General features: G+C 38.2%; 5 protein-coding genes across 8 annotated transcripts; 4 read left to right on the plus strand and 1 right to left on the minus strand.

Moving 5' to 3' along the window:
- On the plus strand, positions 1,647–5,436 carry LOC18785209 (autophagy-related protein 13a). 2 transcript variants are annotated; one of them, XM_007220478.2, is made up of 4 exons: positions 1,647–1,836; positions 2,117–3,820; positions 3,930–4,111; positions 4,889–5,436. In XM_007220478.2, the coding sequence occupies exons 2-4, from the start codon at positions 2,441–2,443 to the stop codon at positions 5,199–5,201; spliced, it is 1,875 nt and encodes a 624-aa protein (XP_007220540.1). In that variant the 5' UTR covers positions 1,647–1,836; positions 2,117–2,440; the 3' UTR covers positions 5,202–5,436. The 2 variants fall into 2 exon arrangements, with proteins under 2 accessions (XP_007220540.1, XP_020413083.1); XM_020557494.1 differs by having other exon boundaries at positions 2,122–3,820.
- LOC18787081 (zinc finger with UFM1-specific peptidase domain protein) lies at positions 5,525–8,732 on the plus strand. Of its 3 annotated transcripts, none has more exons than XM_020557496.1 (6): positions 5,525–6,020; positions 6,168–6,282; positions 6,534–7,399; positions 7,493–7,604; positions 7,719–7,814; positions 7,896–8,732. In XM_020557496.1, the coding sequence occupies exons 1-6, from the start codon at positions 5,962–5,964 to the stop codon at positions 7,977–7,979; spliced, it is 1,332 nt and encodes a 443-aa protein (XP_020413085.1). In that variant the 5' UTR covers positions 5,525–5,961; the 3' UTR covers positions 7,980–8,732. The 3 variants fall into 3 exon arrangements, with proteins under 3 accessions (XP_020413085.1, XP_020413086.1, XP_020413084.1); XM_020557497.1 differs by having other exon boundaries at positions 6,624–7,399; XM_020557495.1 differs by lacking the exons at positions 5,525–6,020; positions 6,168–6,282 and having other exon boundaries at positions 6,299–7,399.
- LOC18785885 (ABC transporter B family member 19) lies at positions 8,680–13,544 on the minus strand. The gene is made up of 10 exons (XM_007219601.2): positions 13,313–13,544; positions 13,177–13,231; positions 12,899–13,074; positions 12,619–12,819; positions 12,263–12,522; positions 11,860–12,173; positions 11,497–11,720; positions 11,067–11,410; positions 10,522–10,952; positions 8,680–10,417 (listed from the first exon to the last, which is right to left on the minus strand). The coding sequence occupies exons 1-10, from the start codon at positions 13,541–13,543 to the stop codon at positions 8,940–8,942; spliced, it is 3,714 nt and encodes a 1,237-aa protein (XP_007219663.1). The 5' UTR covers position 13,544; the 3' UTR covers positions 8,680–8,939.
- On the plus strand, positions 14,603–24,764 carry LOC18786212 (cullin-associated NEDD8-dissociated protein 1). The gene is made up of 29 exons (XM_020557493.1): positions 14,603–15,108; positions 15,589–15,698; positions 15,816–15,985; positions 16,452–16,662; positions 17,379–17,544; positions 17,970–18,099; positions 18,312–18,426; positions 18,569–18,726; positions 18,818–18,941; positions 19,139–19,189; positions 19,266–19,348; positions 19,542–19,626; positions 19,701–19,802; positions 19,919–20,017; positions 20,177–20,287; positions 20,365–20,448; positions 20,534–20,674; positions 20,838–20,930; positions 21,061–21,182; positions 21,296–21,455; positions 21,540–21,779; positions 22,058–22,306; positions 22,394–22,570; positions 22,669–22,815; positions 22,971–23,087; positions 23,295–23,463; positions 23,567–23,644; positions 23,753–23,891; positions 24,159–24,764. Exons 2-29 carry the CDS (start codon positions 15,663–15,665, stop codon positions 24,253–24,255), a joined length of 3,654 nt encoding a protein of 1,217 aa, XP_020413082.1. The 5' UTR covers positions 14,603–15,108; positions 15,589–15,662; the 3' UTR covers positions 24,256–24,764.
- On the plus strand, positions 25,915–27,989 carry LOC18786845 (VAN3-binding protein). Its single transcript, XM_020558152.1, has 7 exons — positions 25,915–26,180; positions 26,271–26,453; positions 26,543–26,704; positions 26,851–27,229; positions 27,338–27,448; positions 27,543–27,644; positions 27,746–27,989. The coding sequence occupies exons 1-7, from the start codon at positions 26,106–26,108 to the stop codon at positions 27,910–27,912; spliced, it is 1,179 nt and encodes a 392-aa protein (XP_020413741.1). The 5' UTR covers positions 25,915–26,105; the 3' UTR covers positions 27,913–27,989.

Here is a 27,990-nt window from a genome sequence, read left to right on the forward strand (position 1 = left end):
CTTCCAACTAAGTCAATTGTATGGCAACTTTGGCCTATGCCAAATTTTTTATGTAGGCCCAAAACATGTGCTTTTCAAAAAGATAAATTATCAAGTGTGGGCAAGAGCACGAAACATTTCTCCCAAATGCATATCCAATATCCAATGTTAAAGGTCCACTAATGTCATTGATGATGGTAGCTAGCCGTTAGGATTTTTTTTATTTTTTATATATAAAATAGTCTTTTAAATGTTATTAACGTATACGTGTTATATATGGAATATTGTCTCTAAATAGTAGCTTAGTTAAATTAATCAATACATAATTGTGGAATGTATGAGTGTTGTACTATAGTTTTTCTCAAAATAATAAAATATAAAGGATCCTAAAATATAGCCATGCATGGCTGGAGATGTAAAAATTTAGTCATACACTATTCTTTAAAAAATTAATATTTTGGAAGGTTAAATTTATAGTATTTGACTACATTTAACCCTATGATTAGAGATGGCCTAAGATAATTTTCCACTGAACTAGACTCCGTTGACAAAACCAATTTCTTAAACTTAAAACAACTTTAGCAAATACAAACCATCTAAATAAACAAATGTTTCACAATAATCACCATCCCTATTTTTTGTTTTTTTGTTTCTTAAATTATTTTAGACTCTCTTTGGATGGAGGGATTCGAAATAATTAATTTAGATATAGCAACATAGATTGTAATAGTCTAAACAAATAATATTAATCCATGAATTTAGAATATCTTTCAATCCAAATGGAGTTTTAACGAATTCCATTACATTTTATGACAACACAATGGACCGAAATACGATCTTAATTAGTAATCTAAGACATTAGATTTGCCATATTTATTTATACACTCTTTCGTTTTGCTTATCTTGTCCTAAATTGTATGTGAAGGTAAAATAAAAAAACAAACTATATTACCTGCTTCAAACGATGACCATTTTCCTTTTCTATTATCTCAACCGCGTGGCCCTGGAGACTTGCTTGAGAATGAACTAGTGGACCCTGGTGAAATTGAGAGTGTACGCTGGTGAGGCATGGATTATGACTTGGTGAGCACTGAACATGCATTGCATTATATCATGATTATTAAATAAAATAATGGTGAATCGTCAGCTTGATTGGTGTCGGTAGAAGGATTAGGGGAATAAGGGGGGGTGGGTGGGGTCCCTTCCCACTAAAATTACCATGCATTTGTCAACTCTTGCCTTTGGGAAAATCCATTGGCCCAAAGTTCCGTCCTCCCCAGAAAACTTCGTAGATAGTAGGCAACTACCAAATTTAAAGAAAAGAAAAAAGAAAAAGAAAAATTATAATGGGCTTCAGTATGAAAAGACGATAATGGACTGGGCTCAGTTTATAGATTCTATGTGATGGGCTTAGGGTTTTATTACCCATTAACAAAAAAGCCACTATTTGCTAATGTCTTGTTTATTTTAGATTGCAAGAATTTTGTTTTTTTCTTTATAAAAATGTTAAAAATTTACTCTTTAAATGATAACTTGAAAGAGAAAAAACACATAATCAACTCAGGGGTATTTTAATTTAATTTCACCTCCGGGGTATTTTTAGTTTTAATAATAATAATAAATTGATCGTCCTTTTAAGTTTATCCCCTCCGGCCAGTCTATTGCAATGACATAACTTAAAGCAAGACAAATGATTGAGAGATTTTTTTATTCAAAGCAATTTGAAATGTGTACTTCAACAAAGTGAGGAAGAGAAAGATACACTGCGTGGGCTCTTTGTGCTCTACGCAATCCTCGACGTTGCTGTCTCTTGCATTGTAGAAGAAGAACATCAATTACCTTCGCTCTTTTCTTTCGGTAAGTTTTTCATTTGATATGCATGTTTTTTATATTATATTATTCTACTACGTTTCCAATATCATCCTGGGTTTTCTTTTTCAAGATCTCTGATTTTTCATGTCGTCTGATTGATACTGCTATGATTGTTGCTAATTTCTTGATGTTCTTGGATCATCCGAAGACCCATATGCTTGATCCGTTACTTTCCGGTGCTCATGGGTGATTGAATGCTTTATATGTTCAATTTTTTATTTTCGTTTATATGGGTCATTTGATTTTGCTCAATCTCTTTATACAGAGTAGCTGCCTGGTTGCTTCTTGCATCATCATCAAGGTCAATTGTTGAATTTCTTACTTCTCTGTACACATTTACGGTTCATAAAGCTTCCTTGAAGAGGGTATTTCATTTTCTCTGCTTATGTCTCTTCGTTTAATCAGAGAATACACTGGTACACATCGAACAGTTGTATAGTTCAATGCAAGTGCAAGACTTCATCAGAATTCGGGTTTTCGTGTTTAAGTGATTTGGGCAAGGAGTGGTTTTTGTGGTATCGATTGCTTCTGACTGAAATGCTGTTTAAGAGGGACTTGGAGTCTAGTTAGAGATTTAGTTTTAAGAATTATGGATTTTCAGAATAATTTTCAGCTCGAATCAGGGAAATTGGAACAGATAGTTTCCCAGTTTCTACTGAAGAGCTTGCATATTGTTTTGGACTCTAGGATCCCTTCTCTTCACCCACATGATCGCAGTGGTGACCTGTCATCCGTTCCTCAAGTGAGAAAGAGTGACAAGTGGTTCAACTTAATACTAGGGGACCGCCCTGCAGCTCTTGAAAATTTGAATTTTTGGCACAGAAATGTAATGGATCCAATGATAATTGACATAATACTTGTTCGTGGAGGGCCTAGTTCTTCTTCCGTTGACAATCTATATGTGAATTCTGTGGAGGGGACATCTGTTGAGACGATTATAGAGAGGTGGGTTGTCCGGTATGAAACTCCGCGGGTTGTGGCTCCCCAAACTGGTGACACTTCGGCCTCTTATAAGAAGACATACAAGAAGTCAATCATACTTTTACGTACTCTTTATTCATATATGAGGCTTCTTCCAGCTTATAGGATCTTTAGACAGCTAAGTACATCTAGTCAGACTTATAATTTTGATATTATTTACAAGGTGTCTTCACTTAGAGATCCATTCTCAAGGGCGGAGGAGGAACTAATGGAGGAGTACAGTTTTGCTCCTGTAGAGGCTCATCCTGGCTGCCTTTCTTTATCCGTGACTTACCGTTCAACACTATCTGATTTCAATCTTGAGCCTGCAGCACCAATGCCACCAAGGATAATTACAGATTATGTTGGTAGTCCTGCCACTGACCCCCTGAGGTCTTTCCCCTCATCAGAGAAGGGTGTTTGTGCAACTTCCTTTCCGCGAGGAGGAATACCACCGCCATATACTGTGCCACTTCAACGCCCACACAGCTGGACAAGTGGCATCTGCAGGCCACCTCCTTTTATTCACAATAAACCCCTAGTCGGATCTCCACCTGCATATCGTGCACCTCCAATGTCACATGACGTTGGATCTCCTCCTATTGATACATTTGCTAACAGAGTTCAAAACTATAGACCTCTAGGTGGTCATCAGAGAAATATGAGTTACGATGAGTATCAGCTTTCACCTCCATTTTCGCCATCTCCATCCCCATCTCCCCCAACATACTTGTCCAGTGGAAATTTAAATCCTATGCAAACTCGAATTCGTTCAGGAACTGCCCCTGTTAGTATCCCTCTTCCAATGGGGAGCAGAAGCCCTAGATACCTGTCCCCCAATCTTTCTGATCCAAGTAGAAATTCTCTTCCTCCATTCTCGCCCAGAAGCATAAGGAATGACGCTTCCTCTCAAGAGTCTCCATCCGTAATCAGAGCATTTAGAAAATTAGAGGCTTCAAGGGCCGGTGAGATGCACCCTGGAACATCAAATCATATGGTTGGTCAGAAGGTAGTCCCTGTTTTCTGGTTTAGCAGCTTTTTCACTCCACATTTATAGTTTTGAAGTTAAACTGTTTGTTTCATTCTTTCTAGTAAGACCATTTATTATTGTTTCATAGGTGATGAAAGACAGTAAAGATGATTCAGGGCGGTTCTCAGGATTGTTGTCTTCTAGTGGCTCACCACGTGTAGGATTTTCTAGAAGCTCCAGTAGATTATCTTTCCAGGATGATTTGGATGGTTTTGAGTTCTCATGTCCTTTTGACGTGGATGATGTTGATACATCAGATTCTCAAGTCAGGTACTTAAATTAATCTTTATGGTTAAAATCTATGTACGGTCATGGCCCATTTTTGGCCTAAGGAAATTTGTATTTGAGTAATGGTATTATTTATATTGAAGTTGTTTCCTTCACAATTGCTGTGGCTACTTTTCTGGATGCATCTTTTTTCTGTTTCTCACTCTTAACTGTTATTTGTTCCGGGCCTCTTGAATTGCTGAGTTTTATGACAGAAAAAGCAGCAGCAAAAAACAGAACATGGTTGGATCTATTTCACAATACCTGAATCCCTGTGATACAAATAGAAAAAACAATGCATTTTATTTGCACGATCATGATTACCCATCATGCTCTATCATTTTCCTGGTTCAGCTCGTGTAGGGATTCACTTTGGCCGCAAGAAATGCCACCAAAATCTGATATTGAAATGACAGTTGCTTTCCTAGTGCTGGCTCAATTGGAGATAAGCATCTGTCAAATTTTCAAAAGACAGTTGACTGGGTATTCTACCATTACTTGTATGCATCGAGAAGTTATGCATGCTTTTATATTTACTTATTCAAAATTTAAAACTAAGAATTCAAGTATATTGAAATGGATGAAACGGATAAGATGTTCGCTAGTTACGATGGGTTATTTACTATTATTGACTTGAATTGATATGCCATGCATTTGTTTTCTAGCCTTATCTTATGCACTTGATCTGAGGTTACATTTAGTATGTTGCTTGTTGCAAATATGCGTAGCTTACTTGCTTAGTATCTTACATATGTTTCTCTATTCGTGTTTTTGGTGCAGTCAAAATCTTGATGGCAGAAAAGCTTCTGAGTATACATCACAGTCATTGCCAATAGGCAGAAAATCACATGATGCTGCGGTTGGCGTTCTGGTTCAGATGCTGAGGACAGCTCCACCTCTGCGCCAAGATTCAAGTTGTTACTCATCCCAGTCTGTGAAACCTGAACACGAGGGAGGAGTTGCTACAGCTTCTGGTTTCTTTATGCCTCGGAAGACATCTGATGCGCTGGAGGAGCTCAGAAGTTATAAAGAAATGAAAGACCTTCTACTGTCAAAGAGTGGAATGAGGGTGCTTGCTAAAGAAGAAGCATAATGATACTGCAGCTTTGGTCATTGGTGGGTTACTTGTATTTCTTGTGTTAGAGGGAAGCTTGAGCTTCCCAGTTAAAAAGATTGCTGTGTGTATAACTGGAGCAACCATTGCCACGCTGTGACAAGAACATGCATTTTCCTGTGAATGCCCTGAACGGAGGACTAACTGACTGTAAATATCATGACTGATAACTAGTTTACTATCATTAAAGCAGTTTACTGAATTTTATTGATCATTACTCTCTCTCTCTCTCTCTCTCTCTCTCTCTCTCTCTCTCAGAAAAACTTGGAATTTGCCACCTTGATAAGGGAATAATCGCAGTTGATCACCTTTTACTTAAATAATGATTTTGAAAACAACTAAATTTTAATCAACATATATTCAAATTTCAATCTCCTACGGAACCGAACTTAACTTGAAAAAGGAGATGGGAAAATGCTTAAACTAATAATTATTATTAATTTTGGAAATAAAAATAGAAAGAATTATCCCAAAAAAAAAAAAATCATTTAACATTATGGGCCCAATTCCGCTATAGTTGTAACAGGCTGTAGCACACAGTCAGGCCCATTACAGCCCCGTCCCGAATCCGAAGTCCGATCCTTTTAGCAGAGTCGGGCTGGCTTGATCCGGGAAAGAAAGATGAACGAACGCCCACGCAATTCAAACTAGGAGAGCTTACAATTTTCTTTCATTTGTTCTTCTTCTTCTTCTTCTTCTTCTTCCCGCTGTTTGGCTCAATTCGGAGAAAATTTAGGTCATGGATCCGTCGTCTTGCCCATTCTGTCATCTGGAAGTTCCATCCTCAGAACTTGAGTGGTATTATAATACGCAACTCATACACACATAATATATAGCTGCATAAATATTTGCAGCAAAGCAAAGAAAGTTAATCCTTTTTTATTTATTTAAAATTTCTGGATTGTGGTTATGTATGTGATTTGTAAATAAAATGAATTGTTGCAGGCATGCCAACAGCCACTTTGAGGTCGAGGATGAAGATGAACAACTGGCAGCAAGGGACTTGGAATTTGCCCAACAACTTGCTCTTGCCCCTTCTTCACCTCCATCATCATCCATGGTATTCTTTTACTTTCTCGTTTACTTTCTCTTCTTATGGCTTGCCCATTCAAATCATATATGAAAACAAAAGTTTCTTGGGTTTTTATAAGCAAGAAAGGATTTTTATTCGTTTTTCTCAGGGAAAAGAGAAACGTCGTTAACAAATGGTTGGACAGCAACTTTGTTTTCTTCTTCTTCTTTAGTCTTCTTTTAAGTTGTAATCTGAAGCTGTCTACTAACTTCTTAGTTTCGTACTGGATACACCCGCAGAATAGTCAAGCAATCAGTGACTTGCCAATTTCTAGATGTGATGCACAAATTAGCATGGAGGATAAAGTCTCTTGCTTGATTGCTTTACAGACTAGGACCACTTTCTACGAAATTGAACATGGCTTGATGGCCTTGCTGAGAGACTGTTTGGAGTCAGAACGTGGAAATACAACCAGTATTGTGTCCGGTTATATTGATCATTTTCAGAGCATTCCATCTGAGGACGTTGGGTGGGGTTGTGGGTGGCGTAACATCCAAATGCTTAGCTCCCACTTGCTTATGCAAAGGCACGAAGCTCGGGAGGTTTTATTTGGTGGTTGGGGATTTGTTCCTGATATTCCATCTCTCCAAAGATGGCTTGAGATTGCTTGGGAAAAGGGATTTGATGAACTTGGCTCTGATCATTTTGCTAATAATATTTATGGCTCAAAAAAATGGATTGGAACTACTGAATGTGCTGCCCTTTTCCGTTCTTTTGGGCTTCGAGCAAGAATCGTAGATTTTGGTCCCAAGGAACTTGAATCATTTTATCCTTTGCTTCCTGGTTCAAGTCTTGGGAAAGAAGTAAAGAGAATACATAATGGCGGAAAGAGGAAAGCAATTCAGGTTTGTGGCCCGATGGATAGGTATCTATTGGCAAGGAATCATGATGTTTCCCAAGCAAGTTCCAGTGGGGATGAAAAGTCTGGATGTTCTAGTATTCCTCTTGGTGACTCGTTGGGTAGCAAAAGTAATGAGAATTTGGGAAATAAGTTTACAAGAAATAGCAAGGGTCATCAGGTTCTCATTGATTGGATCTGGAACTATTTTTCTGATAAAAATTTTACCAAATCTGGCAATCGTCAGGTTGTTGTCAGTGACAAAACGTAAGTTTCTATCTCAGTTAGTAGCTATAGTACCAAGAGTGCACACTTTATTTTTATATTTTGTTCTAATTTGAAGAGAGGTTCTTTGAGCAGACCCTTGTACTTCCAACACGATGGACATTCGAGAACGGTTGTTGGGATTCAAGTCAAACATCAACATAATGGGATGCAGCAGCACAATCTCTTAATATTGGACCCTGGCCATGTAATGTTCCATCAATTCGTAGGAATCTGTGGAGCATCTTAGGTTTAACATCTGTATTTTGCAATTTATTATTGAATACAATTGTCTTTTCACTCTTGTGACACACAATTACAGAGAACAGCAGATCTGGAAAGATCACTGAAACAAAAGGTCGGATGGCAGAAGTTCATCAAAAGAGGGGTTCACACACTGAAAAAGCCACAGTACCAGGTAATGATTATTTAAATATAACATTTGCCTTTGGTTTGACTACTCATTTGGACTGGACTTGATGCAATAATTTTATCTCAGTTGTGTTATATTGATACTGGAATAGCAAATCGGGAGGAAGTGGAGTTGCTCAAGACAATAGAAAGTGTTTTTCTGGAGTTCTAGAGGAACCTGTTGAACATTTGCGATCTGGATTCTTGTTCTTCTGAATATACGTGAACAGAGGAACAAGTGGCTATATTAGTGTTCACTTATATGCAGTGAGTGTTGACAGGACAGGGAAAGATAAGATATGTTTGAAATTAACGCAGCCTAAAAGAGAATGATTTGATATTCGTTTTAAGGCTTGTCCCCCACCCTTAGAAAGACAATTTGATTTCTGAAGATATTCTGGCTGCAGTTTCTGTGTTGACCTCTTCTCTACAAATGATCCTGACTAATGATGGATTGATATTGAGGAAATGTGTTACTGTTAGTGGATTTCATATGTGCAAGATGGCCAGAGAGTCAGGGGTTCAGATCTTCTTACTCTTCAGATGCTAGGATGCTGTGATGTTTTACAAGCTCTTAATCTAGGCTATCGTGGTTATCATTATGATCAATTTGAGTTGCTTTTTAGCTGCCTGGAAGATTTGGCAGGAGACACAGCACGAAAAGTGACTCCCTTATGCTTGCTTTCTGGGGGTGTACTTACTTTTGAGGGTGAGGAATAAAGCCTGCTGGAGCTCAAGGGAACATTCTTATATTCTTAGTTGATGTTGATGGAGCGAATGACTACCTGTTAGTCTATTATTTTCTTAAGTTTTGTTGATTCCATCCGGGAGTGTATTCTCTTGTGTACATTGTATTTAGAGTCCAAATGGCATCATCCGAGAACAAATTTATTCATTTATCAATAAATAGGAATATATGTTGCAACTTCTGTGCTTCTCTATTCAACAATTCATTGTGTCATTAACCTCGTCCCGCCCCTTTTAATACGTCATTAACCTCGTCCCACCCCCTTTTAATACGAAATTGCTACAAGAATATTACTTTAAGCTCCTAAATAAAAATATATAGTCCTAAGGATTTTTTAAGTGCCCTTGCTGTATGCACATCTCCAAGGCAACTGAATGTATTATGTTACTCTTCTGCCAAGTTCTGTAGCTGATATAATCTTGAATAAACTCCCTCAGATGCTGTTATAAGGGCTGAGTGGGAACCTATCTCCACAATCTTGCCTTTATCCATGACGATAATGGTATCTGAGTTTATTATTGTGGAAAGCCTATGTGCGACTGTAATTTGTGTGGTTTTTGACAGTATGCCCCCATTGTTTGTCAAATTTATAGCAGCCAGTGCACTCACAACAGATTTCTCCGATTCAGCATCAAGGGCACTTGTTGCTTCGTCCAGGAGCAAAATTGCAGGCCTCTTTAGCAGTGTTCTAGCTATGGCTATTCTTTGCTTTTGTCCTCCTGAAAGTTGACAGCCCTTCTCCCCAACAACTGTTTCATATCCGTCAGGCAAATTACTTATGAATTCATCTATGTTTGCTTCCCTAGACACCTCCACAATCTCAGTCTCAGAAGCCCCGTCGGTCCCGTAGCAGATATTGGCTTTGATTGAGGAGCTAAAAAGAAGAGGCTCTTGTTGAACTAACCCTATTTGTCTTCTCAACCATCTCAAGTTATATTCCCTTATCTCCTTTCTGTCAATGAGTATTCTTCCTTCCATAGGATCATAAAATCTGAGCAGAAGGGCCAATACAGAAGATTTCCCAGCTCCACTTGGGCCAACAAAGGCCACCTTTCTTCCAGCTTCAATTTGCAAACTGAAGTTGTTCAGGACAGTTACTTCTGGTCTTAAAGGGTAATTAAACTTGATATTTTGAAATTCGATGCTCCCTTTGATTCTGTCAAGATTTGAATTTTCTGGTATAGCTGGTTCTATTTCAGTTTTGCGGTCAAGTGTCTGGAATGCAGGAGTTAGCACACTGATGGCCGAGATGACAGTGGGAATCAGTGTCCATAATTCTGTGATTGAAGGTACTGTAAGAGAAAAAATCTGGTATGACCTTATGCTATTTTTAAAGCTTGCTTGATGTCTATCAACCAAGACTGTTGTATACCACAATGCAACAGCATGTGCGATGTTCCATAAGCAAAGGGAAACACCCTGAATTATGCCGTACTTAATACTTTCTCTCCTGCACTTTCTCCTGGGGTTTTCCAGAGATATTTTGGCTTTTCTGAGTATATGATCTTCATGACAGAAGGATGCAACGGTTCTTATGTTGGTTGCAGACTCAGAAGCAAGAGTAACAAGTTCAGAATGTGCAGCAGCTGCGTCACCTGAAAATCCTTTAGCAGACTTGGCTTGAATCAGACCACCAATGAAGTGGCAAGGCATCACAGCCCAAGCTACCAAGCCCATTCTCCAGTTAACAGCCATGCTCACAATTGTTGCAATCAGTATGGAGGAGATGCACTGAACAATAACAGACATACGATCAGCAATGATGGTTTTAACCATTGAGGTGTCATTGATGATCCGTGAAGTAAGCGGACCAATGTTGTTCTCAGGTTTCTCAAACCATGCGATTTCATTGCGTAGTACACCTGCAAGATTATAATGGATGGGTGTTAATTTGTAGTTTTGTATTACCTTCTAGAAGCAGAATTTAAAATATGAGATGATTGTTACGGGTAGGACTGTATGATACCTGAATAGAGAGCTCGTCTCAGGTTTGTCATGGCCTTCTCTCCCACCATTCCAAAGAAGTAATGTTGCACGGTGTGAGAGAATAATGAAAGAAATCCTATTACAGAAAAGACGATTGAAAATTTTTCGACCTTCCTCTTAGCATCGTTCTCGTAGTATGCTACTCCGATTGTTATAATGCAATACCCAAAGATAGGCTTTGATATGCCAGAGAAAGCTGCTGCAAAGGAACCAAGAGCAATCTTTCCAAAGTCTCGCTTGTTCAAGTCAAACCAGATTCTGAAGAATATAGCTGCTTTTCTTCTTTCCTGTTCTTCATGCTTTGGAGACTCCTTAAGCTGGCTGTCAGGCTCCCTAGGTTCCTTGGCTTGTTCTATCTCTTCGGGAGAAATCTGTTGGGTGTTGGCAGGTTCTTGAGAGGAACTAGTGTCTCTGTTTTTCAGTCCACATTGTATAATGGTTAGGTTGTTATGATTTATTGCTATTACGTTACGTGTGTAAGCATTAAGCAAGGGAGATTTTCAAGTGTGAATTAATATTACTAACCTTGAGTCATGAACGGGGTTAAGGTTCTGCATAGCAAACAAGGTATTGTAGAATTTGCTGCTGTCAAGCAAGTTACGATGCGTCCCTGTTTCTGTAACTTGGCCATTTTCAACAACAGCAATCATATCCGCATTAATGACAGTTGATAGTCTGTGTGCGATCAAGATGACTGTCCTTCCCTGCATGGCCTTGTCAAGGGCGTCTTGAACCACCTTCTCTGACTCTGAATCAAGAGCACTTGTTGCCTCGTCAAGCAGAAGAATTGGAGGGTTTTTTAGAATGGCTCTAGCTATGGCGATTCTCTGCTTTTGTCCTCCTGATAACTGGACACCCCTTTGCCCCACCTGGACCCCCATTTCATCCAAAGTGCACAAGTTATCATAATGTCTTAATATACTATACTCTTAATGAGTTGAGCTGAGTTGCTGACCTCTGTTGAGTAGTCATCTGGAAGTTGGGATATAAAAGAGTGTGCATTTGCCATAACTGCTGCTTTCTGGATCTCTTCATCTTCTGCATCCATCTTACCAACTTTCATGTTGTCTTTGATGGTCCCTCCAAACAGTGATGGCTCTTGCGAAACTGCTCCTATGTTTTTCCTCAGGAACTTCAAATCAAGGTCCTTGACATTGTGGTTGTCAATCAAAATCTCCCCTGAATATCCATCCGTACGTACATTTATCAATTTCATGTAACAATAAGAAGAACTCTGTGCAACAAGGAAACTCAAAGAAAAGCCTGCCTACTTAGTTGTGGGGTTAAGGAGTTGAAAAGCAGGGAGGCAACAACAGACCTTTTGAGGGATCATAGAATCTTGCGACAAGGGAGATGATAGTACTCTTCCCACACCCACTGCTGCCCACAAAGGCTACTGTCTGTCCAGCTGGGATTGACAATGAAAATCCTTGTAGAATGGCTCTCTCCGGCCGGGACGGGTAGGAAAAGTGCACATCATGTATGTCAATGTTGCCATAAATCTCATCAAGTGTCTTCCCTTTTGAATCATAACTTATAACTGGCTCTCTGTTTAACACTTTGAAAACCTCAGTTCCTGCAGCCTTTGCCTGATTGAAGATTTGCATGTCGGGTGCAGCATAAGTGAGTGATCTGAAATTCAATAGAAACCAATTCATTGAGGTTAATTATTGAACAGTCAATTCATATATAGAAATTTGCTTGCTTGCTTCCTTGCTTACATAGCTCCAAAGAGAATGCTCATGACAGCAGCTATAATATCTCCACCGCTTGCCCTCGTGGCAGTGACTACAACAGCACCAACCCATATGACGAGAGCCCAAGAACCAAAAGACACAGATTGAAGCATTCCTGTTCCAACTCCCTTTATTAGAGCCTCTCCTTTGCTTAGCAAATACTGTTTTCCCATGCACTCTGAGAAAGACTTGATTGCAGACTTTTCTCCAACAAATGCATACACTGTTTTTATCTGAGATATTGTCTGTGATGATGATGCATACAGGAATCAGTTAGATAGTAATATATATATCTTTGTTGTTTGGCACTGGCAGGGTCTAGCTGGCTAGCTAGCTGTTACCTGTTCTACCATAGACGTAGCTTCTGACTGGTAAAGCATTCTTGCGGCGGAGATGGCGTTCATTTTCTTTGTGTAGGTTGCTCCAATTATAAGAATCAACGGGACAACCAAAAAGGTAAGCAGTGCCACTTCCCAACAGCATATGGCAGCAATCAAAATTCCAGAAAAGAAAGTTGCAAGGCATGACAGAAAATGACCCAACTGCATGCCGCATGCGAGTGATATTAATATTCATTATTAATTGTCATGACTCATGAGCAAGAGTAGCTAGGAATTAAACCTTCTCTCCAATTGCATCCTGTATGATACTCATGTGGTTACTAATTCCAGTAATGATTTTGCCACTTGTTAAGTCTGTATCAAAAGCTCCAATCTCCTGGCTGAGCACTGCTCTTAGATATGCTAATCTTAGACGTGCCACTTGTCTTTCACTTGAATACATCCAGCATCCAATTTCTGCAAAACTCCCCTCCAAGCAAGCAGCAGGATATGATTAGAGGTTTATTATCTTACTAACATGGACATTCAATACTAGTTGGAAATGAAATATATATATACCAAGTATTCCAGCTGGGAATGTGGCGAAGGCCATGTACCACACATATGGAATAACCTAATTTACAAACAACAAAAAAGCTCATGAGAGAAGTGAAGCAAGCCTGCATGCTTTTTAAACTTAATTTACATACAGTACCTTGTTGAGGGATTTAACCGTGGCATCAGTGTCATTGATGTTGCTCCCAAAGGCATCGAGAGCTTTGCCAAGCAACAGATATCCAACTGGAAAAGCCATACCATGCACAATGGAACCCAACGTCCCCAAAAACATCATGCTCCAATCCAATGCGTCTGCATAGCTCAGCAGTTCATTAAATCCCAGAGTTTCGACTCTCGTCATCTCCTCCTTGGACTTCTCGTCCTCCATCATTTCTTTCTTCTCTCCGATCTGCATGACTACTTTTCCATCGCATGCAATGCAGCATATACTTATACAGCATGCACTTATTAATTAAAAGGGTTGCTATCCCCGTTTAATTTAATATACAAAATTTATGAAAACAACACGCATGTACAGATGCACCAAACGAATATCTCCGTATATACCTTGGCAAAATCAAGGAAAAAAAAACATTTCCTCCTGGAATGGTTTATTCTCTTGGCTGCATCTTGGTGTTCAAAATACATGCACAAGAATATGCATGGTGGCTGGCAAGAAGGCAGTGGTTTGTATATAAGTTAAACCCTGCTTACCACCCAAATCATTGTTTAATGATTTCCGTGCATTCATTAATAGAAATTTCATTTTCAAATCCATTTGATTATGAGATATATATATATATACAGAGCAATTGAAATGATTTATTGGAATCTCTGGGGTTGAAACGGATCAAATTAAAGTGAAGGAAATCTGGATAAGTATTAGTACGTATGTCGATTGAGATGGTGACAATGATTTTAATAATAAAAATTTGTATTATTTTCATATATATGAGAACTAGTAATATTCAGTGTCACTTAATTACATGCATATATATTCTAACGAAATATTGAATATTTTGAATGCTTTATCATTCTCTGTTTTTTACCTTTTTATATATAGATAATGTTTATCTTTGCTGTAAAAAGTTAGTTTGAGACCACCACTCCTTTTTTTTTCCTTTTCGGTTTCGTTTGTTTTTTCTGAAAGCGCATCTTCCAATTATACTAAGAGATTTGGGCCGTCCGATTAAATTTCACAATGGACCAAGCCCAGCAAATCAAACAAACAATAATGGGCTCAATCACTTTTTTCGCAATTTGGATTCCTCATAGGCATTATCGTTAGACCAAAAAGAGAAATACTATAGCTACTTGGATTTTCAATTTTCAGTTGATAATCAATGTTTAGTTCAAAATTTGGATGGTCTCTCAAGTTCTCAACCCTTAACTCAATTGCTAATTTCTTACCTTATACTCAACTTAGTCCACCTTCCTTCAAATTTCGAGTTATACTAAAATTTGAAAGAAATATACACGTATCAAGTTACATTTATATATCTTTCAAATAATATATCAGGTCATTGTATTTGACATAATTACACGTGACTATTTTTAACGAACTTGGATGCTAAGTAATGACAGTTATTTGTGAAGTAAAACGTGGAGAATGATATTTGATCATTTTTAAAGAAATGTATGAAAATCAGGATTTTGGCAAGAAGAAGAAGAAAAAAAAAAACCCCCACAATGTAAAGAAATAAAAAGAAAGAAAAAGAAAAATGTTTAGTTGGGCGCGTGATTTGGGATACCAAAGTTCCAGGTGGAGGGATGATATTGCGGATCTTGGGATACAAGTCGAGTGCTTTGATTGTCCACGTATATAAAAAGGTATTCCTTCCTTACACTCTCTCCACCATGCCCTACGCTAAATGAACTCCGAACCAAACCAACCCTCCACTGTGACTCACTGAGAGCTCGTCGCCGGTCGTTGCCGGTCGTCCCAAACCGCCGGTTAGCTTCTCTCTCTTCTTATACTTTTCTTTTCACCGATTCAACTTTTTTCCATCTTCCCCCTTTTGCCCATCCGCTCTCTATTTAATTTGTTCTTCTCGTTTTTTCCTTCTTTCACCATTTATTTTTGATAGACTATTTGGGAGGCTTTCTGCCGAATGCGTCTGATGGTGTATCTGAATGCATTGAAGTTTGCCATACATTGTTACCCTATACAATCTATATATACTTTATAGCTTTGCTTATCGCTAGCTTTTAGTTTGACAATGTCGCTAGGGTTAGTTTTCCGATTTTGTGTAATTGGTGTTTTTCGTAGTTATAAACTTGTTGCTATTATTGATTAGGCCGCTGGGGTTTCTTTTTCGTGTTGGGTTAAATAGTATGGTAGTTTATTTTTCTTTTATGTACATGTAGTATGTGTACTGGGTTTCATAATCTCTGATTATCTAATACTTGAATTTTCTTTTTATTTCTTGTCAGATTTTGATATAGGCGAGCATAACATTTTTTCTTCAGTTCGCTGCACACAGTACCCTTCATATAGTATCGCCAAGATGGCGAACCTAGCAATGACCGGCATACTGGAAAAGGTGTGATCATCTTAGGTGTTTTCTGGCTAAAGGAAGATGAATGTGTGTTTACTGGTTGCGTCTTTCGGCTGTGCTGCATGTGTGATACATTTTGACTTGTTCGAGTTTGTTTTTCAGATGACCGGCAAAGATAAGGATTTCAGATATATGGCAACATCTGATTTGTTGAGCGAATTAAACAAAGAAAATTTTAAAGCTGATGGTGATCTAGAGATAAAGTTGTCAAATATTATAATTCAGCAACTTGATGACGTTGCGGGTGATGTATCTGGATTGGCTGTGAAATGGTATGGAATATGTATCTGGTTTAATTCTATTCAGCATTCATTATTGTGGTTGTAGTTGTACAAATATTCTGGCCAGTGTTCTGGGTGATTGTTATGTAACTCGTGTTGAATTGTAATGAACAAGCATACAAACTCGTAATGCTTTGGTACTTCTTTGCATGTAAAGTAACCTTGTATAAGTTTCTAGACATATTGACGCAGATTGTAGGTAATTAGTAGAATGTTATGGAAGTCTCCCAGCACATTTCAGGCATGGGTGATTTCAAGTACCATGTCCCTGAAATTTGAAGTGGTTTACAAATCAAAAGTAGGCATGACATGCTGTCGATGCCTTATGTTCTCTCGGTGTATCAATGTTAAAATGAGTGAAAAAATAGAAAAAGTTATGTGATACAGATGCTATAGTAGCAAATTTATACAACTTTTAGTTTGATTATTTATTTGTTGTTTTTATGTCATACCACAGTCTTGCTCCATTAGTTAAGAAGGTCAGCGAGCAACGAGTTGTGGAGATGACAAATAAACTTTGTGAGAAATTGCTAAAGGAGAAGGATCAGCATCGTGACATTGCAAGCATAGCTTTGAAGACTATTATTGCTGAAATTTCTACTCAATCTCTTGCACAGTCTATTCTTCTGTCTATTTTGCCACAGTTGATTAATGGAATTACTGGCCCAGTGAGTTAGTAACTCTTATCTTTTGTCACTTTATTATAGACTTTTTTTTCCTTTTTGGGTCAAGGCTCCCTTTATCAATTAATAAGATATGTTGGATGCTACTAACTTGGAGATGAAGCACCTAACAAGATTGATGATTTGCATATGTAGTCTAGAAAATTATATCCATGATGGCCTTAGAGATGCGTCTAATTTGTAAATTATCACCCTTTGGAAAGTACTAAAGCTGTATAAACATTGAAAAGGCTTTAGAAATTACAAATTTAGGAGCACAAAGAACTGATGTGCATAAGTTGGTTTTGTTTTTGTTCCACGTGGACATTTGAGCTCTCTCTTTTTGTATTTGTTTCAATTTTGTTTGATGCTTAAACCAACTTGATTTAGAAGGAAAACTGGTTTATAGGCCATGTTTATAAAGGACTGGAACACCATAATTAAAATTAGTGAAAATGAGTTCATGTCCCTTGGTTGAATGGATCAGTGACTCTCTTTCTCCATTGATTCTTGAGTTTTAGAATCAAATCGAGGGCTTATTAACTAGTGGTTAAATTCAATGAAAAAACTGGAGATTAGTCAGAATCAATTTATATTATCTTTCATTTCCTCTGCTATCATCTGTTCTCTATCTAATTCATTCATTTATTCCATTGCATTGCTATTTCTAGATGCCAACTTTTGGTTTTTCTTGCTAATCTGTGTGCTCTAATTTATCCCAGGGAATGAGCCAAGAGATAAAATGTGAAAGTCTTGATATCTTATGTGATGTTCTTCATAAGTTTGGCAATCTAATGGCAACCGACCATGAGCTGCTATTAGGTGCTCTCTTGTCTCAGTTGAGTTCCACTCAAGCCGGTGTCAGGAAGAAAACTGTGTCATGCATTGGTAAGATTCACTGGATTCCTTGCAGTCACTTTTGCTTACCTCAAACATGTATTAGTTTTTTCGAAGATCTGAAGGCCGTTTGGATTGACTGTTGCCCCTCACATTTAGTCAGTTTTTAAAAATAAAATAAAAAATTACTATTTTGGGTTTTTGTTTACCATTCAGAACTAAGGGTTCTGGTTTGGGTTCTTAGTGGTGTACTTATTTCTGAATTCTAATAGTTTCTGAGGCTTGTGACTAACCAAATTTTATGAAGAAATATGCATAAATTACCATCTACGTAGAAACCTGTTTGATTTGGTTCTATCGTACTACTATTGTTCATACTTGTTGAAATTGGTATTGAGAAATTAGATGTAGATTTTCCTTGTTTTGTTTCGTAAATTGAATGGTAGATTGAACTTGACAAATTGTTTTGCCTTTAGCTTCTCTTGCTTCGAGCTTGTCAGATGATTTGTTAGCAAAGGCAACAGTTGAAGTTGTTCAGAACTTGAGAAATAAAAGCTCAAAATCAGAAATGACTCGTACAAATATTCAGATGATTGGTGCTTTAAGGTGAGCTTTATGGTATGCATTCTTTTGCTGATTTGCTTGACTTTCAAGTGGGGCGCATACATGGGCAAAAAAGAGTGGAACACATGACTTCACTGTCAACGTAGTTTCTCACGTATTACAAGTATCTGACTTTAGTCTTAGATACCGTGTAATGTGCTTACGGTCTAGAGATAACTTACTTTTGGTAACTAGTTTGATATTATGGTGTGCAGTCGTGCTGTTGGATATCGTTTTGGACCCCATCTTTCTGACACTGTCCCAGTGCTAATTAATTACTGCACAAGTGCATCAGAGAATGATGAGGAGCTTCGTGAATACAGCTTGCAGGTACTGTATGTATGATTTTCTTTGTTGTGTTGGTATTTTTCATTAGATTTCCAGGATTATATGAAAGGTATGTTATGTCTAAACCAATTTTTTATATACATATATATTGGTTTTGTTCATATATGCTTTATTTTGACTGCAGGCATTAGAAAGTTTTCTGCTTAGGTGCCCCAGGGATATTTCTTCCTATTGTGATGAAATTCTTCATCTTAATTTGGAATATCTAAGTTATGACCCGAACTTCACTGATAACATGGAGGAGGATACTGATGATGAAACGCACGAGGAGGAAGAAGATGAGTATGTTTTCAATCTGTTTGAGGTTATGTTTGATTCAGAATCACATGTACACTTTATGATTTCTAAACATGCTGGCTTTATTATGTTGTAGTGAGAGTGCGACTGAATATACGGATGATGAAGATGTAAGCTGGAAAGTCCGAAGAGCAGCAGCTAAATGCTTAGCGGCATTAATCGTTTCCCGTCCTGAGATGCTTTCAAAGCTGTATGAGGAGGTATCTTTGCAATTTCTCTTGAAACTTCTCATTATGTTTTTGGGTGCTCTCTTGTGTTTTTGATATATTTGTAACATTATGATTTTGCATTTTACTTGGTATGGATCTCTCGTCGACTTGAAGTGTGATGATTAATTTCCTTCAATTCTCAGATAGTCCTTCAATGAAATCATTAAACACTTTCTGCTTTTCCGCAGGCTTGTCCAAAATTAATTGACAGGTTTAAAGAGAGGGAGGAAAATGTCAAGGTAAACCAGAATGAATGTCATTGGATCTTCTCATTAAGCTTCACGGGATTAATTATCTGATATTATTTTGTTGCAGATGGATGTTTTCAATACATTCATTGAACTGTTGCAGCAGACTGGAAATGTTACAAAAGGACAGATTGAGATAAATGAACAGAGGTAACTTAGTTGTAAACTTGTAATGTTATCTGAGTGTCAAAGTACATGCAGTTTGTTTTCTCTTTTGCCTCTTATCTAGCATTTGCTCGGTTGAGTGTGGTTTTTTAAATCTTAGATTCTTAACTAGGGAATTGAACTTGTCCTAGTTCTGAGTTATTAGATGCCTCTGCTAAATTATTGGCATGTTTTACAGTCCAAGATGGTTATTGAAGCAAGAAGTGCCAAAGATTGTCAGATCTATAAATAGGCAGCTACGTGAGAAATCTATCAAGACAAAGGTAGGATTTTTTAAGTATCTTTTGGATTGTCCGTTGTGGGAATGTTATGAACTATAACATTTATCTATTTTCAGGTTGGCACGTTTTCTGTTTTGAAAGAGCTTGTAGTGGTCTTGCCAGATTGCCTGGCTGATCACATTGGTTCACTCATTCCAGGAATTGAAAAGGCATTAAGTGTAAGTAAAATTGTCTCAAATTGGAAGTGTATTTTGAACTAATATAAATTTTTTTTTTCTGATGCCGACATTTGTTCCCTTTTCTTTTTTGGGGGGTTCCTTTTAATTTTTTCTAGGATAAGTCTTCTACCTCCAATTTGAAGATTGAAGCTCTTATATTTGCACGATTGGTGCTGGCTTCACACTCTCCTTCTGTTTTCCATCCTTATATCGAGGTAAGTGCAGTAACTCGTACGAATATGCTATGTTATGAATACGCTGATATGATATCGAGAAATAGACCACAAGTTTCTTATTTTAAAAAAAAAGTGAAGTAGACCACAAGTTGCATTTGGTGTGGGGACGTTATAAAATATAAACTCATATTCTTGCAGGCTCTTTCTAGTCCTGTTTTATCTGCTGTGGGAGAGCGTTATTACAAAGTCACAGCTGAGGCATTAAGGGTGTGTGGGGAACTTGTCCGTGTCGTTCGGCCGAATATTGAGGTAAATTAGTTGGCAATCTTATTCTTGTGGCGCAATTAAACCATTCTCTACTTATATGATTTGGTTTTTCCATGTAGGGGGATGGTTTTGATTTCAAACCTTATGTTCATCCAATATATAATGCCATAATGTCACGCTTGACAAACCAAGATCAAGATCAGGTCAGTAAAATTTCTTAAATTTTACTTTATATTTACTTCTTAATTGTTTTTGTCTGTATTGTGGCTCATGCCTCTTCTTATGCAGGAGGTAAAGGAATGTGCTATATCTTGCATGGGTCTAGTTGTGTCAACATTTGGTGATAACCTTGATGTTGAACTACCTGTATGCCTTCCTGTACTGGTTGATCGGATGGGAAATGAGATCACTCGACTTACAGCTGTGAAGGTATTTCTTTTGCTCATTTTTGTGACTGGGTGTGACTGTTCGTTTGCCATCTGTATGCTGATGTCTATTTTTTGGCCTTTCTTTTCTGAAGATATACATTTGGGACTCCGTATTATTATGTACATGTGTTAAGTTTCTAAGACCTTAAGTGTTTTGCATCCAGGCATTTGCTGTCATTGCTGCTTCTCCACTGAAAATAGATCTATCATGTGTGTTGGAGCAAGTGATTGCAGAGTTGACTGCATTCTTAAGGAAGGTATGGAAATTTTCTTAATTTGTTGTTGAATTCATAACCTTTTTTACAAAATGTTTTATGAGATTTTTCTTAGAATCGCTCAAAGACCTATGAAATTAATCTTAATATTCTTTGCCTTTGTGGAAATCAGGCTAATCGGCCTCTAAGACAGGCAACATTGGGGACCCTGAATTCCCTAATTGTTGCTTATGGAGATAAAATTGGCTCATCTGCTTATGAAGTTATTATTGTAGAACTTGCCACACTGATAAGGTTTCTCTTGCTACTTCCACCAATTTTATTTTGTTCTTTTCAAATTTTTGTGTGATTGGTGGTTGGGTGGTTTAGTTTCTGAACCCTAGTGTCTATCTAATACCCATTTCCAGTGATTCGGACTTGCATATGACGGCCCTCGCCCTGGAACTCTGCTGCACCTTGATGGCAGACAGGTCAAGCCCGGTTGTTGGTTTGGCTGTTAGAAACAAAGTTCTTCCGCAAGCACTAACGTTAATTAAGAGCTCATTGCTGCAGGGGCAAGCCCTTTTGGTAATTTTATCTATCTAACTGGTGTTTTGTCTTGATCTACAAACTTTGCACATGTTTGAGAACATTCTTTGTTGGATATTGCAGGCTTTGCAAAACTTTTTTGCTTCCTTGGTGTATTCTGCAAACACAAGTTTTGATACCTTACTAGACTCTCTGCTATCAAGTGCTAAACCATCTCCCCAGTCAGGTGGGGTTGCAAAACAAGCTTTGTATTCAATAGCTCAATGTGTGGCTGTCCTTTGCCTTGCTGCTGGTGATCAGCAATGTTCATCTACCGTGAACATGCTAACTGAAATTCTCAAAGATGACAGCAGTACAAATTCAGTAAGTTCCCCCCTCCCAAAAGAAAACAACTCAGTTAGGGTTATCTTCACAGATTACAGTGTTTTGGTTTTTGTAAGCAAATAGGGATGGACTAATTAACTTTTCACGATTTATTATTATTTGGTAATCTTAAAAAATGAAGGCAATTTGGTGGTAGGCAAACTCTCGTTATAAATTTGGGGTAGATTGATTGAATCTAGTTGATTTATTGTTTTTTTTTTTGTTAATGTATAACTTTTATTTGAGCCCAGTATAATTGCTTTCTTCATATGATATAGGCTAAGCAGCACCTTGCTTTGCTGTGTCTCGGGGAGATTGGAAGGAGGAAAGATCTAAGCTCCCATGACCATATAGAGAATATTGTCATTGAGTCCTTTCAATCTCCTTTTGAAGAGATTAAATCTGCAGCCTCCTACGCTCTTGGCAATATTGCTGTTGGTAACCTGCTCAAGTATTTGCCTTTTATTTTGGACCAGATTGACAATCAACAGAAAAAACAGTATCTCTTGCTTCATTCTCTGAAGGAGGTGCATTCTTCTGAACTTTAAGAGCCTGATTTTGTTTCCTGAAATGTTTTTTCTGTTGGGTTTAAGTTTATTTCAACCATTTTTCAGGTCATAGTAAGGCAGTCTGTCGATAAAGCAGAGTTTCAGGATTCGAGTGTTGAGAAGATACTTAATTTACTTTTTAATCACTGTGAAAGCGAGGAAGAAGGCGTTCGCAATGTAGTAGCTGAATGTCTGGGTAAAATTGCACTTATTGAACCTGCAAAACTTGTTCCTGCACTTAAGGTATCTGGTCAAATGACCCTGTGCCTTCTCCATAAGATTATGAGTTGAGATTATTTGATGGGTTGCATATCTATGTTTCTAATCCTAATTCCCTATAGGTGCGAACAACCAGCCCAGCTGCTTTCACAAGAGCTACTGTTGTCATTGCAGTTAAATATTCAGTAGTTGAGAGGCCAGAGAAGATAGATGAGATTTTATATCCTGAAATCTCATCATTCCTGATGCTTATTAAGGATGATGACCGGGTAAGTCTCAGATTTCTAGTGCTTGATAAACTAAGTGTTTGGGTTTATGCCATCTTTTTTGTTTTTTCCCCCCTTGATTGTTTCTCTTTTCAGTATTGTTTTATGTTCTAGGTTGGTTGACTTTGTGGTGACTGATTTGCTATGACTCCATGCAGCATGTTAGGCGTGCGGCTGTGTTGGCTTTAAGTACATTTGCCCACAATAAGCCAAACCTGATTAAGGGGCTTCTTCCAGAGCTGTTGCCACTTCTTTATGACCAAACTGTCATCAAGGTTGGTGGAGTGTTTTGAAGTTTATCTCTATGTTACACAGTTGATGCATGTATGATATAGAGTGCCTTTACAGAATATAGGACATTCATGGTATTAATACTGCTGTGCTCCATGTTTTACGCGACACCACCTTCTATCATTCGTTAATTTGTTTCCTGTGTTATTCTTGAGTTGTTATCTTATTTAACATGAAAATTCTGGGTGCAGAAAGAATTGATCAGGACAGTTGATCTTGGCCCTTTTAAGCACATTGTGGATGATGGGCTTGAGTTAAGGAAGGCTGCATTTGAATGTGTGGACACATTGCTGGACAGTTGTCTTGATCAAGTGAACCCTTCATCTTTTATTGTTCCTTATCTTAGATCTGGTTTGGACGGTGAGTTTAGTTTTGGTTTATGCAAATTTGAAGATGTATGGTTAACATGTGGTGCTTGTTAAATTTATTACCTTCCTAACTGAATTGGATTTTGCTTTTCCAGATCATTATGATGTTAAGATGCCTTGTCATCTTATCCTCTCAAAGCTTGCGGACAAGTGTCCATCTGCTGTTCTGGCCGGTCAGTTAATTTACTGATCTCACCCCCCCCCCCCCCCCCCCCCCCCCCCCCCCCAATATTCGGATCGTCTGCAGTATATTATGTAATGTAAAATTTTCTCTCCTTCAGTGCTGGACTCATTGGTGGATCCTCTCCAAAAAACTATTAACTTTAAGCCAAAGCAAGATGCTGTCAAGCAAGAAGTAGATCGCAATGAAGATATGATTCGCAGCGCTCTTAGAGCAATTGCATCCTTGCATCGTATAAGGTTTCACCCTTTGCCTTTTATCTATGTCCTGATGTAGGTTCTGCGTGAAATTCTTGTGTGCATTTGTTCGTCTTCTATAGACTGGAGTGATTAAGTAAAACAGAAATAACTGTGGTCCTTGGCTAGGTGGTAAAGAGGTTGGATTGAATTAGGGCTTTGGATTAGTCAGACCTCCTTTCCCCAGTATTTTGCTTTCCTTTGCGTGCATGTGTTTATTTTGACATTGATGAATCTTCTACTGCTTTGTTATATTTGTTTATCCTGCAGTGGTGGAGATTGCAGCCTTAAGTTCAAGAACCTTATGAATGAAATCTCAAAATCTCCAACACTCTCGGACAAGTATTATTCCATCCGAAATGAATGATGGACTTGTTGGAACTCGCCTGTCTTGCTGTCATGTCAAGGTCGTACGCAGCGAACGAGAAAGATTGTATCATTATTTTGACATGTGCGGGCTAAGCTTTTCTGCGGCAGATTACAAGATAGAAAGGTTGTAGCCCCCATCCATATATACGTGTTGTAAGGTGGGATAGTAAGTTGAAAATGTGAAGTTTATAATTCAAAGCTGCATGCTGCATGAACACATGTTCTTATCGTGGGAATACCAGTTATGGTGTCTTTCTTGTATAGGTTCAAGTCATTGCGTCGTTTTTGCCTTTGCAACCAACCATCATTTGGTTTGGTTACATGATAATGTCACGAGCAGCAAACAAGTTTACTACTACAGAAACACATGTATTGCTGAACAGAACAGATATAGGGTGTGGAATCAACGAGATTTTTGTCATTGAATGTTTTATTTTTGAATTTACGTCTCATTAAGTCATCCATTATATGCGTACAGTTGACGAAGCTAATTTTTGAATTTGTAAATCTTATCTTATCTTATCTTTTCTTTTCTTTTCTTTAATCAGGTTGTACGTTTGGCCTTGGTATGCAATTTTTGCAGGCTTGAGTGAAAATTCTTTCCCCAATGGGAGAGATCCTGTTTGCAATTTGACTTTCCAGAGAAAACATATCACAATAACACCGTAATTCGAAAATTCTAAAAATTAAACGTACATTTGAACCTTGAAACAATGCATGCAAACTGGTTTGCAATTTGGATTAGCGCTCCATTAATATGATATTAGCAGTGGTAGTAGTAGTAGGCTGAAGGACCACATTGTTAAGTGCATCAAAATTGTAGATTAATGATGGGGATATGGCATGAGGGGCGGGGGCGCATGGATCCCTATATATATATTGCATGTGCAATTGCCTTAATCTTTGCATCATTGCATGTTGTATTAGAACGATTGGGCAAAACTAAAATGGCACGAGAAAGAAATGAACAAAGAAGACACAATTGGTCATCTTTCTTGGCTCCCACGTGATCCCAAGAGCCCCATTAACCTAAAATAGGATGATGATGCCTATTTTTACCAATAATTAAATTTCGCTCCCTCTTTAGTCTATGCCTTATTGACATATCCCGAGAATAGGCATTGCAATTGGGATGAGAATGTCGTTATTTTAACCATTAACCATTATTTTCCCCCATCTTTAAGTGTTGCTTAAGCTTTCTAAGGCGTTGTTTATACAATCCAACACAAAATTAAGATATCAATTCGATTCAACAATACAAAAAGAACGAGAGAGAAGGATACTCGTTATAAAAGTCGTCTCATGCGTACACAAGAACCGCATATAATATAAGTAGGCAAAGAGATGGAATCTCACAAGCTATCAAGAGAATATTATTTTTGGAAATACCCCCGTTCCTAATTATAAACGGAATGGACAAATCCAGGAGCTTTATTACATATAGTAAAGCCCATTTGGGCAAGTGTCTCAGTTCTAGTTGCGACCTTCCTCAAGTAGTAATAAAAGTACACTGGCGTTCTCATTAGCTTTCCTATTTAAGCAACTCTTCCTTCTTTTGTATTATTCTGAGCAGTAAGTAACTCTTCCTTCTTTTGTATTACAGAGAGAAGAGAAGCCGCCTTTACTGTGACTTTGTGTTATGTTCATCATCTTCTTCTCTGACCTTTTTGTTTCACGTTCGGATTCCTCTTCTTTGTTTTGTAGAATAAAAATCTACTAATGCAATGCAAGAGATAAACATAAACCCCATGCATATAAATCATCAAATGTTGGTCGAAAATGGCTTTGCTTATATCCATATATATAATTTTCTTGTACAGGTAGCATTGACTAAAGATTTGAGTTCTCATGGAGGAAATGCCAGGGACAGTTAGGCCAGGCAGATCAGTCTCCTTTAAAACCCAGCACCAATCAACTAACACAGTGAGTCTAAAGCCAGCATATAGACTTTTATCTTGAAAAGTTTAAATAACAAACAAGAGAAATTGACTTCCCAATTATACTGTTGATTAGAATGGGAAGCTGGAGTCTTGGCACAGAACAGAACAATGCTTACAGAGAAAACAAAAAACGTTGTCTTCTTCTTCTCGCTGCAGCTCTTCGGAGATTCCACAGATCCCCGTCCATGCCATGGAGTTTTTATGTCGCTCATGGAGCCCATCAGCCTATAACTTTCAGCAGATGTTTACATCAAGTGTGAGAGAGTCTTCAAATTCTTGGCACTTTGCATGTATCATGTATATCTTGTCTTCAAGTTCATATAAATATGACGTTAATTTTTACAGGACTTGTTTGGTTCACATGACAACTGGACCTCAGGGAAACAGGAAGACACGTTCAATTCAGGGGAACCAGAAGAGAAACTGGAGATACAAGTCATAGATGAGTTGCCATCCCAAACTAGTACTAGAAGCCCTATGATCAGTAGGGTGGATGACACGATATGGGTAATTAGTTCTCTCTCTCTCTCTCTCTCTCTCTCTCTCTCTCTCTCTCTCACACACACACACACACACACACACACACACATGTGCACTTCAAAATGACCCGTCTAATTAGGAAATCTCTCTCTCTCTCTCTCTCTCTCTCACAGATGAACTCCAAGCACACAAAGGGATGGTTAGGAGGCAAATCCTTAATAAGCATATTCGGACTGCAGAGAGTGAAGAAGAAAGATGATATTCGACTTCACACAGCAAGCGTTCATGCAGCCCTTTCTGTCACACGCTTGGCTGCAGCTATTGCCAGCGTTGCTTCCAACTGCAAGAACAGCAGCATAGAATCAGCGGAAGACGTCGACCCCATTACAGGTGACATCGTTGCTTCTGCCGCAGCTCTGGTTACCACGGTATGTGCTGAAGCCGCAGAGTCATTGGGTGCACAGAAAACAAATGTTTCTTCTGCCATCAACTCCGGCTTGGCTATCCAAACAACCGACGACATGATCACACTTACAGCTGCTGCTGCAACATGTAATGTTTTGATCAATGTTTCCTTCACCATAATCTTCAGATAACCCCTCCTCTCTCTTTTTCTCCCATAAAAGACACACGTTAACTAACTCGATGACAAGTTGCCAGGTTTAAGAGGAGTTGCAGCGCTCAAAGCAAGAGCTACGGGCAATGCCTACTTTCCAAGAAGCCAAAATTTGCTTCAAGTAAAAGCCGAGCTATCAGTTGTCACTCCTTCTGGTAAAAGAAAATGCAAGGACAGATTTTTAATATAACACCTTTGCTTTTGCTGTTATATGAAAAAATAAAGATAGATTCTTGTTTGTGCAAGCAGGAAGCAGAACATACGGGTGGGCCTGCATATATTCAAAGCATAGTCAGCTCATGCTTAGCCTCCAAAAGAAGCATCTGGGATTCTTAGCCACAAGAAAGGAATGTAAGATCAAAGGCTTCTGATTTTGTTTTCCTGTTTCTTTCCCCTGAACTACGCTTTTAATTATTTATTAGAATTGTGAAGTAAAACTTAACGCTTTGCAGACAAGATTTTGCACGTGATGGAGGGAACCCAGGAAGCTCAGGGTCAGGGCAACCTTTCAATCAGCCTAAGGAGCAACAATGGAAATATCAAGCTCTTGTTTAAAGATGAAACTCAGTCTTTAGTTTGGACGTCAAGCATCTCTAGTCTCTTACAGATGCATAATTGATGTCATGTAAACCTAACCTATACAGGCTTATAGCTTTTAATAATCAAACTCGTCAATGCATAATGCTGGTGTTTGTTA

The sequence above is a fragment of the Prunus persica genome, chromosome G2 (assembly GCF_000346465.2).
Source record: "Prunus persica cultivar Lovell chromosome G2, Prunus_persica_NCBIv2, whole genome shotgun sequence".
NCBI lineage: Eukaryota > Viridiplantae > Streptophyta > Magnoliopsida > Rosales > Rosaceae > Prunus > Prunus persica.

Bases quoted from the DNA above. Each gene is read 5' to 3' on its own strand.
- LOC18785885 (XM_007219601.2), bottom strand. From the start codon at position 13,543: ATGGAGGACGAGAAGTCCAAGGAGGAGATGACGAGAGTCGAAACTCTG. The intron at 12,174-12,262 runs GTAAGCAAGGAA...ATTGAATTTCAG, and splicing joins AGCATTCTCTTTGGAGCTAT to ATCACTCACTTATGCTGCAC. The intron at 11,721-11,859 runs GTCTGTTGTTGC...ATGGATATTCAG, and splicing joins ATTCTATGATCCCTCAAAAG to GGGAGATTTTGATTGACAAC.
- LOC18787081 (XM_020557495.1), top strand. From the start codon at position 6,318: ATGGCTTGCCCATTCAAATCATATATGAAAACAAAAGTTTCTTGGGTT. The intron at 7,605-7,718 runs GTAATGTTCCAT...ACACAATTACAG, and splicing joins TAATATTGGACCCTGGCCAT to AGAACAGCAGATCTGGAAAG. The intron at 7,815-7,895 runs GTAATGATTATT...ATTTTATCTCAG, and splicing joins TGAAAAAGCCACAGTACCAG to TTGTGTTATATTGATACTGG.
- LOC18786212 (XM_020557493.1), top strand. From the start codon at position 15,663: ATGGCGAACCTAGCAATGACCGGCATACTGGAAAAG. The intron at 21,183-21,295 runs GTTTCTCTTGCT...ACCCATTTCCAG, and splicing joins GAACTTGCCACACTGATAAG to TGATTCGGACTTGCATATGA. The intron at 22,307-22,393 runs GTGCATTCTTCT...ACCATTTTTCAG, and splicing joins TGCTTCATTCTCTGAAGGAG to GTCATAGTAAGGCAGTCTGT.
- LOC18785209 (XM_007220478.2), top strand. From the start codon at position 2,441: ATGGATTTTCAGAATAATTTTCAGCTCGAATCAGGGAAATTGGAACAG. The intron at 3,821-3,929 runs GTAGTCCCTGTT...ATTGTTTCATAG, and splicing joins ATCATATGGTTGGTCAGAAG to GTGATGAAAGACAGTAAAGA. The intron at 4,112-4,888 runs GTACTTAAATTA...TTTTTGGTGCAG, and splicing joins ACATCAGATTCTCAAGTCAG to TCAAAATCTTGATGGCAGAA.
- LOC18786845 (XM_020558152.1), top strand. From the start codon at position 26,106: ATGGAGGAAATGCCAGGGACAGTTAGGCCAGGCAGATCAGTCTCCTTT. The intron at 26,705-26,850 runs GTAATTAGTTCT...TCTCTCTCACAG, and splicing joins GGGTGGATGACACGATATGG to ATGAACTCCAAGCACACAAA. The intron at 27,645-27,745 runs GTAAGATCAAAG...AACGCTTTGCAG, and splicing joins CTTAGCCACAAGAAAGGAAT to ACAAGATTTTGCACGTGATG.